At 32.4% G+C, this 14356-nt stretch overlaps 2 protein-coding genes across 5 annotated transcripts; one reads left to right on the plus strand and one right to left on the minus strand.

The window, feature by feature from the left end:
* Positions 1–283: 283 nt before the first annotated feature.
* On the minus strand, positions 284–868 carry LOC145791948 (protein FAR1-RELATED SEQUENCE 8-like). The gene has a single exon (XM_082872404.1). It carries the CDS (start codon positions 866–868, stop codon positions 284–286), a length of 585 nt encoding a protein of 194 aa, XP_082728530.1.
* Positions 869–6274: 5406 nt separating this feature from the next.
* LOC114323034 (nuclear poly(A) polymerase 1) lies at positions 6275–14212 on the plus strand. 4 transcript variants are annotated; one of them, XM_082870846.1, is made up of 13 exons: positions 6275–6431; positions 6522–6656; positions 6908–7184; positions 7700–7777; positions 7870–7977; positions 8558–8620; positions 8726–8887; positions 9571–9684; positions 9763–9825; positions 9920–10249; positions 11844–12008; positions 12096–12833; positions 13743–14212. In XM_082870846.1, the coding sequence occupies exons 3-13, from the start codon at positions 7068–7070 to the stop codon at positions 13779–13781; spliced, it is 1977 nt and encodes a 658-aa protein (XP_082726972.1). In that variant the 5' UTR covers positions 6275–6431; positions 6522–6656; positions 6908–7067; the 3' UTR covers positions 13782–14212. The 4 variants fall into 4 exon arrangements, with proteins under 4 accessions (XP_082726972.1, XP_028126290.2, XP_028126291.2 ...); XM_028270489.2 differs by lacking the exon at positions 13743–14212 and having other exon boundaries at positions 12096–13129; XM_082870847.1 differs by lacking the exon at positions 6908–7184 and having other exon boundaries at positions 6295–6431.
* The last annotated feature ends 144 nt before the right edge of the window (positions 14213–14356 follow it).

Here is a 14356-nt window from a genome sequence, read left to right on the forward strand (position 1 = left end):
CTTCACTTGAGATTAACCCACATCCTAGCAATATCGATTGTCCATGGTGGTTCACTCCAACAAAAAGAGCAAATGGCATGTCATATTTATTAATCAAATATGTCGTATCAACTGTTACTACATCACCAAACTCACGCCAAGCTGCTTTACTCCTCGCGTCTGCCCAAAATACATTCCTCAATCGGCCTTCTTCATTTAAATCAATCATGGAAAAAAAGTTAGAATTGTCGGATTGTATTTTCAGAAAGTGGTTTTGCATTGCAATAGCATCTCCTTCCTTGAGCTATAAACACCTTATTCCATTAAGATAGTTTCTCGCATCTTTCTTCAAAAATGTTAGCTCCTTATGTCCACCTCCCTCAACTACAAATGAATTAAAATTTTGATTCATTTTGATGCCAGCTATATCATTCAATTCAAGCCTTCGTTTGACATGTGATTGAAGTATCCGATTGCATTTGAAGAATCGAGTTTTCCTTGGACTTAGTCCATGGTTATGGTCAAGATTAACGAAATTCAACCTCCATTTTCCACTAGTGCATAGATTTGCCGTGGCCCTTGCCTTGCAACTTGTCTTCAATTGTGGTTGCAACTTAACAAGATTGCTTGATCGAATTGTTTGCTTTCCACCGCAATTACAAGTAATTGTCGCATATCTCATCTCCCCATCATTTCCTTTACTAGAAGTTCTTTTGCACACGGCAAAACCTTTTTCTTTTGCATATCTTGTGTAGAATTTCATAACCTCATCTACGAAGTCAAATACCATCCCCGGCTTAGGATCTTCTAAATGTTCTTCTGCGTTTCTTATTTCATCTGTTTGATTATCAATATTATCTTCAATCACTTCTGCACTTGCTTTCTCCATTTCATTCTCAATATCCTCCCCATTACATTTTGTGTTGCCATAATCACTTGTTACTCTGTCGTCTATCCTTTTAAAATATAACAAAGACTTATAAACATCATTTTAAAATTTGGCAAACATTTAACCCACCAAAATTGAACAGAAATAGTGCATTATTATTAGTACAAATCTCTTAAACCCAAAAATAATCTGCCAAGACTTTTGACAAATATTAAAATTAAAATTTTATTTATGTAAAGCAGAGGAGTACAAAAAGAAATATAACCCAATTCCATCAATTGATATTAAGACAGAGCATCACATATTTAAAAATAAAATAAAATTAAGGCAGAGCAGCACAACTTTCATTAAGATTGAAAAAGAGAGCACAACACAATAATATTGTTCACTGTTTCAACCTTTTTTTTTCTTTTAAGACTTTTAACAAATATTTAGGAATGTTTGGTTTATGGATTTGAATAAAAATTTTAAAAATAAAATAAAAAAATAGATGAAATATAAATATATTTCATTTATGTTTTACCCACTTTTTAAATTTTTTTTTAATTTTTTTTATCTAAGTTTATGAATCAACCAGATCATTAGGAATTTGAAAATGAAAAATAAAAAGGTGGGACACAATTTCTTTTTTCCAATCTGATTCAAATCTATGAACTAAACACAATGTTAGAACATGAATTTCTTAGTAAAATAAAAAATAAAAAAATTCATTGTTCAATCAAAAAATAATAAAACTAAAAATATGTAATTCCTTGCAAAAATTAGAAAAAAAAAAAGCTTTCCAGAAATTTAAAAATAAATTAAAATTTATAATTTTAGCAAGTTAGATCATACAAAAAAAAGTAGATCCCACGAATTAAAAACTTACTTGATCAACTTCTTCTTTCCACGCAGGCTATTTTCTTCGGCGATAGTTTTTTTTTCTTTGGTGATGATTATGCTTTTTTCAATGGACTGAAAGTCTGAAAGGAGTTGAGGGGGTTTTGGCGCCTTTTTGTTTTTGGTTTTCTTCTTTTCTGCTTCTTTCTTTCTATCACGTGAGAGGAAAATGAGAATTGTTTAGTGGTGGGGCCCACTAATCTTAGGTGGCAGTCCAACTAGATTTTTGGTCATTTATTTGGTCATTTCTTTGGGGCCTGTAGCATTACTGTTTGTTCGGTCATCTACTTGGACCCTGTAGCATTACTATTGTTGTTATCATCGCTATGTTAAAATAAAAAAAAAAAGATTTAATTTAATTTTTTTTTAACAAAATGATAAAAATAATTTAAAATAATACAAAAATATAAGAAGTTTATTCCACTATCACTTTTACTTTTGGCCAAATCATGAACAATGGCAAGGAAGACCAAAAAAAAAAAAAAAAAACCAATCACTTTGTTTGGTTTAAGTTTTTCAAAAATACTTTTTCGAAAATTTTACTTTCTTATTTTTCATATTTTTTTTATTTTTACTGAATTTTTTAAATATTTTAAGCAATTTTTTTTTATTTTTAGACACACCTAACATAAAATATATTTAAAAAATATAATTTTTATGAAAAAAATCTTTAAAAAATTCACTAAACAAAAAAAATACAAAAAAATACAAAAATTCAGTATATTTTTCGTATTTTTCTACATTTATTAGTTTTTAAAATATTTTTTCACAAATATTTTACTTTTTAGATACATCTAAGTAAGATGTATCTAAAATTGCTTAAAATTTTAAAAAACAAAAAAAATATGAAAAGTAAAAAATTCAATTTTCAGAAAACTCAAACCAAACACACTAAATAAAATTAAGAGTCCAATAAGAAAATAGTAAAACATTTATAAACTATTGGGAGTCTCCAATATAAATGCTAATCCCATTATTTTAAAGAAGTCATAATCCCACAAGACTTATTCCCTTTGGTTTACTCCTTTGATAACTTTCAGTTTTAGTCAAATTTTTTTATTATAAATTGTTCTATTATTCTTTTTATTTTTTTTATATACCTTTTCGTAAAAAGTTAAAAAATTACTAAAATAACTTATTTTCAAATGAGTAAGTATTTTCAAAAACAATTTATGAATTTTTAATTCATATATATATTTTAATATTTTTTTATATTTAATTATTTTTTTTACCTTTTAAGTTCTCTTAATCCACATATATTTAAAAAGTACAAAAAGTGTTTTTTTTAAAATATTTTTTAAATAAAAAAATACAATAAAAATATAAAAATGTAATACACTTTGTATTTTTTTTTTGCATTTATTGTTTTTTTTAATTTGCTCCACAAATATTTTATTTTTAAGTATATTTAGATTTTCTTTATATAAAAAATAAAAGGGTTAATTACAAAAAAAAAATTTATAATGTTTCATATGTTTTTCACTTTACACCCAGTATTTCAATTTCGATAAATTAAATAGTAGAATTCCATCGGTGTTTCAATGTGTCCCATTCGTCCATATCCGTTTGTGTAACGTAACTAATGGGATTTAAAGTGAAAAATACTGGAGTTCAAAGTAAAAAAACAAGTGAAATCTTGGAATTTATTTTGTAATTAATTAATTTTTTTTAGTGATTTTAATTTTTCAAAATGGTTAATTACACAAAAAAATCCAAAGATTTCATTAATTTTTCACTTTAAACTCCCTCTGTTACTTTACACAGACAGAGATGGACGAAGGGGGCAAATTGAAACACAGATGGAACTCTAAAGTTTAATTTATCGAAATTGAAACCCTTCCGTTACCTTATACAAAAGGAGATGGATGAAGAGATATATTGAAACACGGATGGAACTTCAAGATTTAATTTGTCGAAATTGAAATATTAGGGTTTAAAGTGAAAAATATGTGAAATCTTTAAATTTTTTTATGATTAACCCAAGATAGAAATTTGACTAAAATAAAAAAATTTACTAAAAATAAAAACACACAACGCAAAAAATTCAAAAAATATTTTTAAAAATTTTAAGCCAAACAGATCAAAGTTCATATTATTTTACAATCTAACATAGTGGGAGTTTGTAAAGTTGTTATTTTAGTAGGCTATTTTAGTTTTTGGCTATTTTAATATGCTAAAATTTTTATGTTTGGGAAGATATTGAATTTTTATGTAATTGGATGTGTTTATAAAAGAAAAAATAAAATGATTATGGATTTGATCTGATATTTGATCTTATTAATTATTTTAACTTATTATATCTTTTTATGAATTTTTGTCTAAAAAGGATTAAAAATTTTATTGCCAAATACCCGCAAAATTTAAGTAGGATTAGTATAATTAATCGGATCCCTCCCAAACCCGGAACCCAAAACGTGACGAAGAGCAGGACCGACTCCTACGAATTGATTGTAGGATTGGTTTGGCATAGCTTGCGATTAAAATAATAATCCAATAAGATAAAATATGTTATTTTAACTAGGCCTTGTTTGGATACTTTAAAAAAATATAAAATTAAAAAATTATTATTGTATTTAAGTCATTAGGGGTGTAACTTGAGCGGGTTCAACTCGAGCAATCCAAACCCAGTCTGATTTTTTTTAGGACTTGCACAAGATATTTTAAAATTCGGTACGAGTTTAGGTAAATATTCAAAAATCTGAATTAAATTTGGATGAGATTTGGCAAAGATATCAAATAACCCAAGCAACCCGAAACCCAAATTATACATATATAGATATATAAAAATATTAAATATATATAAAATATTAGTCATTACATCATATTAAAGTAATTTAGATTATTAAATCATATTAAATATATATTAGATATACAAATAGCATAAAACCTTACTATTTTTTTTTTCCACTCATAAATTGTAAAGACTATTATATCGACATTTTTCTTACATTATATAAATTATTTGTTTTGATGATATTAATGATTTTCTATATAAAAAAAAAATGTAAATAGAGTTAAAGTTTAATAATTTAATAATTTAGCTGGAAAAAAAAAAAAAACTGAATTTGATTTACAATTTGGGCAACTCGGTCAATTCGGGTTTAACTAGAGTCGGGTTTGGGCAAGTAATCTCAGGTTACAATTCGGGCCTTGGCAGATCTCAGCACAACTTGGGCTGGACTTAAACAAGCTCTCAACTCGACCGAACTTGCCCGAGTTGCACCAAGTCACATTACCTCTCTACCACATCACTTCAAACTAGGGGTGCAACTCGGGCAGGTTTGGTTGGGTTGGGAGGTTGTCTAAGGCCAGCCTAAGTTGTGCTGAGACCTGCCGAAGCCCGCCGAAGCCCGAATTGTAACCCGAGGTTGTCTGCTCAAGCTCGACCCGAGTTAAACCTGAATTGACCGAGTTGTAAATGAATTTCAGTTTTTTTTTTTTTTTTTTTTTTTTTTTTTTTTTTTTTTTTTTTTTTCAGCTACATTGTTAAATTATTAAAATTTGACTCTATATACAATTTTTTTTAAAAAATAGAAAATCATTAATACCATCAAAATAAATAATTTATATAATGTAAGAGAGATGCCACTATAGTAGTCCTTACAATTTATGAGTGAAAAAAAAAAAAGAAAAAAAAAAGTAAGATTTTATGTTATTTATATATATAATATATATTCAATATGATTTAATAATATAAATTATTTTAATATCATGTAATGGCTAATAATTTTTTTTATATATATATTTAATATTTTTATATATCTATATATGTATAATTCGGGTTTCGGGTTGCTCGGATTGCTTGACGTCTTTGCCCAAGCCCGCCCAAATTTAATTTGGACTTCTGAATTTTTGCCCAAGCTCGTTCCAAATTTATAAATATTTTGTCCAAACCCTAAAAAAATTTGGGCTGGGCTCGGGTTGCTCGGGTTGAGCCCGCCCAAGTTGCACCCCTACTTCAAACCAACTCATATTTCATAAAAAGTCAAAAAGTGTACTTATTTAGATCATTCCAAGACCACCCCTAAATAGAATAAAATATTACATTTAATTTATAATTATTTTATTTTTTTTCTTATAAAAATAAAAAAAATATATATCTTTCAAATTAAATTTTTTAATTCCAAATTAAAATAGTCAAAAATAAAAAATAAAAAAATAATAATAATATCGAGCCCTATATATAGAGTTTGGAGACGCTGCTGCGTGGAGTATGCAGCAGCATCTACTGTGCGCAGAAATGGGCCCATTTCGGGGCCTATTTTGATAATACGAACTGTTACATTTTAAAATACATCAAATAGAATATGCTTACAAAAAATCAAGTTAATTGGATATCGTTTACCTATTCATCTACTATTCATTTTAATACTTTAAATCACAATTATTATTTATTTTTGTAGATAGAAATGTGGTTAAATGAATAGATAAACGATATCTGATTAACTTAATTTTTTACAAATAAATTCTATTTAGTGTATGCTAAAATGTAAACGGTTCAGATTATCCAAAAAAATGGGCCCATTTAGCAGCGTCCCCAAATACCTGTAGAGGCGGCGACGCCTCTGTAAAACAAACGCGATCTCTATCCTCCCATCCTTTACCTTATCCACTCTCTCATCGGCAAATTGCTTCTTCGTCCACCCTATTTCTGTTACTTACTCAAATTGTTCTCTCTCTCTCGGTAAGTCTCTCTCTCTCTCTCTCTCTCTCTCTCTCTCTCTCTCCATGTATGTATCTGTATTCTAATCGCTTCAACCCCTTGTTTGTCCAGGATTGCCAGTTTTTTCGAAGACAGAGACCAGACTCACTGTATCGAGAAAATAATCAGAATTCATAGACGGAGGCTGGGCTTCATTCATTTATTATCTCTGCTGTCTAGGATTTCAATCCTTGTTCTTATATCGAGGTCTCGTGTTTTTCGATTAGGGTTTTTGTTTTTGGTTTTTTTTTTTTACTGAGAGGGAAAAAAATTGTCTACTGCAGTTGTATCAATTCGAGATTAAGCAATTTAGGGTTTGATTGTATTTGTTGTAGCCTTGTGGCCTCTCCCGAATGAATGAACAATTTTGCCTATTAGTTGAGGATTATTGAAAATTTTATTTTTATCTTTTTTATTTTTTTATATTCATTGATATATTGCTGTGTTCTTAATTGTAGCTCTTTTGCTTCTGACTTGAAATAGAGAAAGAGCAAACTTGCAAGATATTATTAGATGCATCTGTAAGTTGTGATAAAAATCCATATAGAATCCTAAAAAAAAAAAGAAAAAAGAAAAGAATAGAAAAGAAAAGGGTTTGAAAGGAAAGAGAAGGAATTTATGGGTAGCCTTGGTTTGAGCAACTATGCTACTGCACCGCGGCTTGGAATGTCAGATCCAATATTCACTGGTGGGCCTACTGAGTTTGACGTGATTAAGACTCGCGAATTGGAAAAGGTTGGTATTTTAATGCTACTGAATGAAATCTATTTGTCCCAGTTAGTATAGTTTGGTTGGTTGCTAATGAGGAAACAGAGTAGAAATTGAGTTTTGAACATGGGTATGGTAGAATATTTATTTTTATGTAGGAAAAAGAAAATAGACACTGAGTTCTATGTTTGTGTTCTCAAGGAGAGAAAGCTCTGTCTTGTACTTTATGTCCCTTTCCCAATGAATTATTCAATTTTTTTGGTTGGAAAATATCCACACCAATTGAATTGGCAATTTTGTTTGGGTGTTCTCCTGTTGAACATAAAATGTGTTGTCGCAATGCATCCAATTGGGTAGTTTAATGAATCTCACTTAAGTGAAGGCTTCTGTTTTGTGACTCCCTACTATTGAAATATCTGTGATCCAAAACCTTTAGAAACTCTCTTTTCCCGTGTTCATATTCAACCAGCTGTACACAAGAAATTTATTTTGGAGTTAGAGATTTTTGATTCTCAATATTTGATGATGGGTTGTGGAATCAGTTTCTTGCAGATGCGGGATTGTATGAAAGTCATGAAGAAGCTATTAGGAGGGAGGAGGTGTTAGGGAGATTGGGCCAGGTTGAATTGTCTTGCCATCTTGAATCTGAGTAATTGTTAAATTATACTAGTTTTTTCTCATTTGCAATACATACTTGTGGCAAATTGAACAGATAGTGAAGATATGGATGAAGAACATCACTCGTGCGAAAGGGTTTAATGAGCAGCTGGTCCAAGAAGCTAATGCAAAGATTTTCACCTTTGGTTCCTATCGGCTGGGTGTATGAATTTTATCTATATTTCTTCTTTTATTTTCAATATTTGTCTACATATTTGATTTATTTGCTTGTCCACTTTTGATTCTTTTACAGTTCTAAGTTTGAATTATGCACCAACTAGTGAAAATATGTAATCTATTATGCTCTAAAGTATTTGCAGGCACTTGCATGATTTCTATATTTTTCATGTTCAGCTCATCTAATATTTAGTGCTACATGTTGGAGTGCAATAACCTGCACAATACTGTGGATCAATCATTTGGTGTCCATATAACCTGCAAAATACTGTGGCATAATTTGTCAACATCATATTGTGTCCGTGTCCGTGTCCGTGTCCGTGTCCATATCCATATCCATATCCATATCCATGCTTTATAGAGTAGAATCAATTTCTCCCAAAGATTTCAGAAAACTGCATATTAATGATTTTATTGTGATGTGAGATTACAAGTTTTGCAGGGATAGCTTATAATAAGAGACTGCTTAGAGCCGGTCTTTCAGATTATAAATCCATTATTATTCCTGTATGTTATTGTATGCAATTTTCTGAAATGAGTTTCTTTGGTTTATGGCTGTCAAACAGGTACATGGTCCCGGTGCAGATATAGACACTTTATGTGTTGGACCAAGACATGCCACTCGAGATGTATGATGAGAATTTTTTCATTCATAAGCAGCAATTTGTACTTGTATTTAGGTTTCCTCAAGTGGAGATTGATGAGTCTTAAGTTTCATCTGTAACTCAATGCAGGAAGATTTTTTTGGTGAACTGTACAAAATGCTGGCTGAGATGCCTGAAATACAAGAATTGCATCCAGTCCCTGATGCTTTTGTTCCAGTATTGCAGTTCAAATTCAATGAGGTGTCTATAGATCTTCTTTATGCAAATGTAGCACTTTGGGCTATTCCTGAAGTAAGTATTCGTCCTTTTGTGCAACCGTGTATTCACTTTCTGAATGTGGTATAACAAACATACAAGGAAGACAACAAAATGCCATGGTTTTAACTGTTCATCTTTTTTAGTGACCTTGGTTTCTTTTGAAAATGCCGCTGATACAGTTACTTGTGTAGAGGTAAATTCGCATCATATATAACTCTTCCTGTATGACGGTGCAAAGATGTAAAAATTTTAAATCTACATTGCTTTCAAGTGAAAATCATTTTCATTAAACATTTTGATGAAAGACTAGATATAAATGAAAATTGCTGCTCATAAATCTGTGTCAGCTGTTGCATTTTTATTTACTAATATTTAGGTCTTAAAATTAAAACCAATCGATGCTTTGCAAAGAGATTTTTTGAGAGCTAGTGGTAGTGTGTGCTGTTAATCATTGGAGTTATGCATAATGAGAAATTAATCCATTTATGATTTAGTTTATTATGTGGTGTCAAAAGTCTGCTCCGACTGTGGAAGTTGGGAGGAAATGTGTCCAGGAAGGATTTGGTAGGTTCAGTGAAAAACTCGGATTGTTGTAGCCTGTAGGGTTAGCAGTAGGGCTGGGTTTGGTCTATGCCTGATGTGGCTAGTGAAATCTGACTGTTGTCAAAGCTTTCAAGGGTGTATGGGGCATCTCTAAATATGTTTGTCTGTTACAGGACTTGGATATTTCACAAGATTCAATACTGCAGAATGTAGATGAGCAGACAGTTCGTAGTCTCAATCGATGCAGAGTGACTGATCAAATTTTGCGTTTGGTCCCAAATATTCAGGTTGTGATTGAATATTTTTGTTCATAAATTTAGCTTTTTGTATGTGTTGCTGATTGTGTTTATTTTTGTCATGGTCAGAGCTTTCGTACTACACTGAGATGTATGAGACTCTGGGCAAAGCGACGTGGGGTTTATCCACATGTGAGGATGCTCTTTCATTCTTAATGTTTCTTTGTTCTTGCTGCTGTGTCTCATTTCTGACTACATATGCTGTGTGATTCTCTGTCACAATCAGGTTTCGGGGTTTCTTGGTGGTCTCAATTGGGCGTTACTTGTTGCTCGTATATGCCAACTTTACCCAAATGCACTACCTAATATGTTGGTCTCAAGGTTCTTCAAGGTCTATAACCTTTGGCAGTGGCCAAATCCTGTCATGTTATGTCCTATTCGGGATGGTTCTCTGGGACTTCCTGTTTGGGATCCCAGGAGAAATTTCAGGGATAGGCAGCACCTGATGCCAATCATAACTCCTGCATATCCCTGCATGAACTCTAGTTACAATGTGTCGAGAAGCACATTGCGTGTGATGATGGAAGAGTTTCAGCGAGGCAATGAGATTTGTGAGGTACCTTTGTGAATTTAAAGTTTTATATGTTGATTTTGGAGATTGTCACAGTTTGATGATTTGTATCAATTTGGTTTATTAAGATTTATTTTGCTAGAATGATCCTGCAGTTTTAGCTATACTCCTTCAATATTTAATTACTATGACTTACTATAATTTAACTGTTGCTCTTTGGCTTCAAATATGGTTGTGTCACTTCCCTACTTGGTAGCCATATCATCTTTTTTCATCCTTGCCATTGGGACAATTGCTTTTGTCCATTTCTTATGAGTCGTGGATCTGTTGACTGTTTCCATTTTTTAGGCAATATGTTTATGTTCGATTACTTCTCCATGATTGCTGTAGAAACCTCTTGTTAAACTCAACGTTTAAGCTTATAGATGCTTCGTTTGTTGCTTTTCTTCAAATGTTTCTCTCCTTGAAGTTTCTATGATTATATATTCCCTTAGGTTGGTTTTTTTAAGAGCTTGGGGGCTAGTGTCGGCTCCGTTAACGTGTTGCTTGGGCAATATTTATCTGTTAACTAGTGTCTGGGCAAGGTTCATATTGGTCTCATAAGTCTGTTTCTTATGATTTGGTTCATTTGAATATAAAGACATTATGACAATCTAGTTTATTTTGCTTTCAAAATTTTGCTTTTCTTGTATCTTGATGTATCGTACTAAATTATATTAGCTTTTTGATATAAATATTTACGAGAAACGTAATAGCATAGTTTTGATGTGTATTGACCAGATATATGCAAAGGTGAATAATCATTGTCTCTCCTTTGTAGCACTATGAACCGATGTGACAACGTTACACATGGTGTATCATGTACATTGATGAATAAATTTCATTAAATATTATTATAATTAGTGATGTGTAAAATATGTGGTGCATCTGCCATCACTGGGGTTTCTCTAGCCGAGGGAAAAAAAAAAGAACGAAGAAATCCAGGCTATATGGCCTAATTTGTGTAATTTTCTGGCTAATATGCCTAATAGGCTTATATTCGTTACACCCGGAGCCTAATGCATTAGTCTTTTTTAGAAAGTACTGAAGGATGATGAGAATTGCGAATTTGGCACCTGGTTGATCTACTTTTTTGTGTTGTATTTGTCATTTGTGATTGGTACTTAGATTTATTTTGTCTTTTGCTCCTTTTTCTTTTTTCTTTTTTGTTCTTTTGATTGTCTTTGGGTTGTGCCCTCTCATCACATTGTCTAATTGTGCTAAATGTGATACCTTGGTTTTACCATGTTGGAAAGGATTTTGTCACCAGGCAAAAGTGTATTCTTTGTGGCCCTCAAGCTAACTGCTAAATTTCCAATTTTCATTGGCCTGACAATTCTAGGTTTATTGACTTCTTGGTTTCGTATTTGATTTGAATCTTCTTCTAAAAGAGGCTGATAAAAAAAAAAAAAAAAAAGAATCGTCTTCTAAAAGAGTCTCATTTACTCTTGTGGCTATGATTATTGATTTTAATTCTGATGTGAGCTAGCTCTATATGCTTTTTGCTCTCTTTATCTCACACACATACACACTCTCTCTATGGATTTTGTTTGTTTGTTCTATGGAAAATTGTTCTTATGATTTCATGTATTATTTGCAGGAGATGGAGAATAATATGGCTGGCTGGATGACGCTCTTTGAGCCTTTTCAGTTTTTTGAAGCATATAAAAATTATTTGCAGATAGATATAGCAGCTGAGAATGACGATGAATTGAGGAAATGGAAGGGTTGGATTGAATCTCGTCTTCGCCAGCTTACTTTGAAGGTGACATTCGTTTCCCTTGTCTTAATTATTGACACTAGAATTTCCCAGACACTCTATTCTCATATTGGCATTTGAAATTGATGTTAGATTGAGAGGGACACAAAAAACATGCTTCGGTGCCACCCACACCCTGGTGAATTTGTAGATAAATCCAGACCATTGCATTGTTGTTATTTCATGGGTTTACGGCGGAATGAAGGCACTAATGCTCAGGAAGGTGAACAATTTGATATAAGGTCGACAGTGGAGGAATTTAAGCACTCTGTGTGCATGTACCCGTCCTGGAGTCCTCGAATGTGGATTCATGTATGTCATGTAAGACGCAAAAACATTCCTCATTTTGTGTTTCCTGGTGGAGTTGGGCCTCCACAAACAAATCCTGCGGTGAATGGGAAGAAGAGAAACTGGGATGAAACTAAATCAAGTGAGCCCTTGTGTCAAGCAACAGGGACTGATGATGCAGGTTTGCATGTTGAAACAAAAGCAAAAGAACACTTTGAAACCGATACAGATGACGTCTCAAAAAAGGCTAGATTTCCTGAGAATCCTTTGTCCCACGGTCAGGAAGTAGAAGGATCTGTTAGATGCAGCCCACCCGCTCTGCCTTCTTCATCTTCTGCAGGTCTCTCATCAAGCACAATAGAAGAGAAGCTTGTAAGTGGGCAATCCTGTGGACCGTTTTTTGGCCATATAAGTCCTTCAAAAGAATTTGATGAGCTTGAAAATGATACAGTACTGACCAAACAAGAAGTCGCTGTAGCAGCAGGAAATGGCGTCAGTTCTTCCTCGAAGTTCTTGCAGAACGTGAGCTTGGAGGAGCTTGAGGTCTTGTTAGCTAACTCTTTTTATCTTAGTGTGTGCTCAGTGTTGATTTTTATTTTCCTTCCTGATTTTCTGTTATTTGATATCTGTAAATTTCTTGATGGGTTTATACTGCTTGGGTTTATGCTCATTTTTTGTGTGTGTGATGTGATTTTGGGAGGACTTATTAACCTCAAATTCTGGAGTACACTAAAAGCCATCTGGATACGTAGATTTGAAATGAAGGGATTTGATATTAAAACTTTTTAAAATTGTAAGAAGGTTGATAAATGGATATAGATTGATATTTTTAAAGTAAATGATGCATAGATATAGGAAAGGTGCGTTTTGTTAATATTTTTGTTCAAGTAGAATCATTTATGGAAGGATTTCAAATAACAATGGTCACTTAAGTTATTTCAAATCTCAAATCCATTGATCTAAAAACTCTCAAGGAAAATGATTTGGAGCCCTAAAATAACCCCCCCTAATCCCCCTAATTTCCATTTTGGGCAACTGTTTTCTTTTTTTTTTTTTTTTTTTTTTTTTTTACTTGATATGGAAATTAGGGGGATTAGGGGGGGTTATTTTAGGGGGATGTAGCATTGCCCAAACTCTCAAATACATTGTTAAAATCCATAACTAGAATATTACATTGAAATGAATGTTATTCTTCTTGAATCAAATCCATGTATCCAAGTGGAGCCTTAATTTTGGTCGTATTATCTACAAAATTCAAACTCTTTTCCGTTTAGCCCCTTTGCGGTTAGGTTTTGAGTACAAATTTGAGTTGCATGTGTGTGTCATGTAGGAACAATTCAGTAGGCACTAGATCGGCATGGTTGGCTTTTCTTATTGCAAAATCTGTTATAATCACGTCATTTTGTTTAATTTAGCACTATTTCGGTTCGTGCTGGTGTTGTTTTTGTGCAGGTTGAACTTCACTTCTCTGGCAAAAGCAACCGGCAATAGCACATGATGGTATGTCCCTTTTAGGAGACAGAATGAGGTTCCTTCTTGGACTCACATGCATAGAGAGTTACTCCTACTAGGAAAATGCCTCGTCGGCCCAAAAAAGGACATGTTTCTATGTTGTGTCAGCACAAAAAAGGACACATTTCTTGGTCGAGCGAGAGTGATGGAATAAGGATCGTTCTAACTACTAGCAAGGCAAAATCACTTCCACTGGAATTTTCTCTTTGACCATGCAAAGATGTAATACAATTATACAAAGGGGACTGACCGAGTGCCTTTGTTAAGTGTTGTAATATAATGTTGTAGTTGGCTTGGGATAATATGAATGAATGAGTTTCAATTTACCATGGGTAGCAATGCGTGCTTGTACACTCTTTAAAACAACTATTTCTATAATACGCCTTTGATTGGATTATTTCCTTAACAAAGACTTGTGTTCTCCTTCATTCACATATTCAACATATCGCAGTCTTCTTGGGGATGGTTTGAGTTTTGTTAATAAAAGTATTGATCTGTGAATTGCTGTCATATTATAGTGAAAGAAACTGGGGTTGAATTTACCAGTTTCAGCA

The sequence above is a fragment of the Camellia sinensis genome, chromosome 5, assembly GCF_055761805.1.
Source record: "Camellia sinensis isolate YWXY chromosome 5, ASM5576180v1, whole genome shotgun sequence".
NCBI classification, from domain to species: domain Eukaryota; kingdom Viridiplantae; phylum Streptophyta; class Magnoliopsida; order Ericales; family Theaceae; genus Camellia; species Camellia sinensis.

Coding starts and splice junctions, on each gene's coding strand:
- LOC145791948 (XM_082872404.1), bottom strand. CDS start 868: ATGGAGAAAGCAAGTGCAGAAGTGATTGAAGATAATATTGATAATCAA.
- LOC114323034 (XM_028270489.2), top strand. CDS start 7,068: ATGGGTAGCCTTGGTTTGAGCAACTATGCTACTGCACCGCGGCTTGGA. Junction 7,185..7,699: donor AGACTCGCGAATTGGAAAAG/GTTGGTATTTTA, acceptor TTGTGGAATCAG/TTTCTTGCAGATGCGGGATT. Junction 10,250..11,843: donor GAGGCAATGAGATTTGTGAG/GTACCTTTGTGA, acceptor TATTATTTGCAG/GAGATGGAGAATAATATGGC.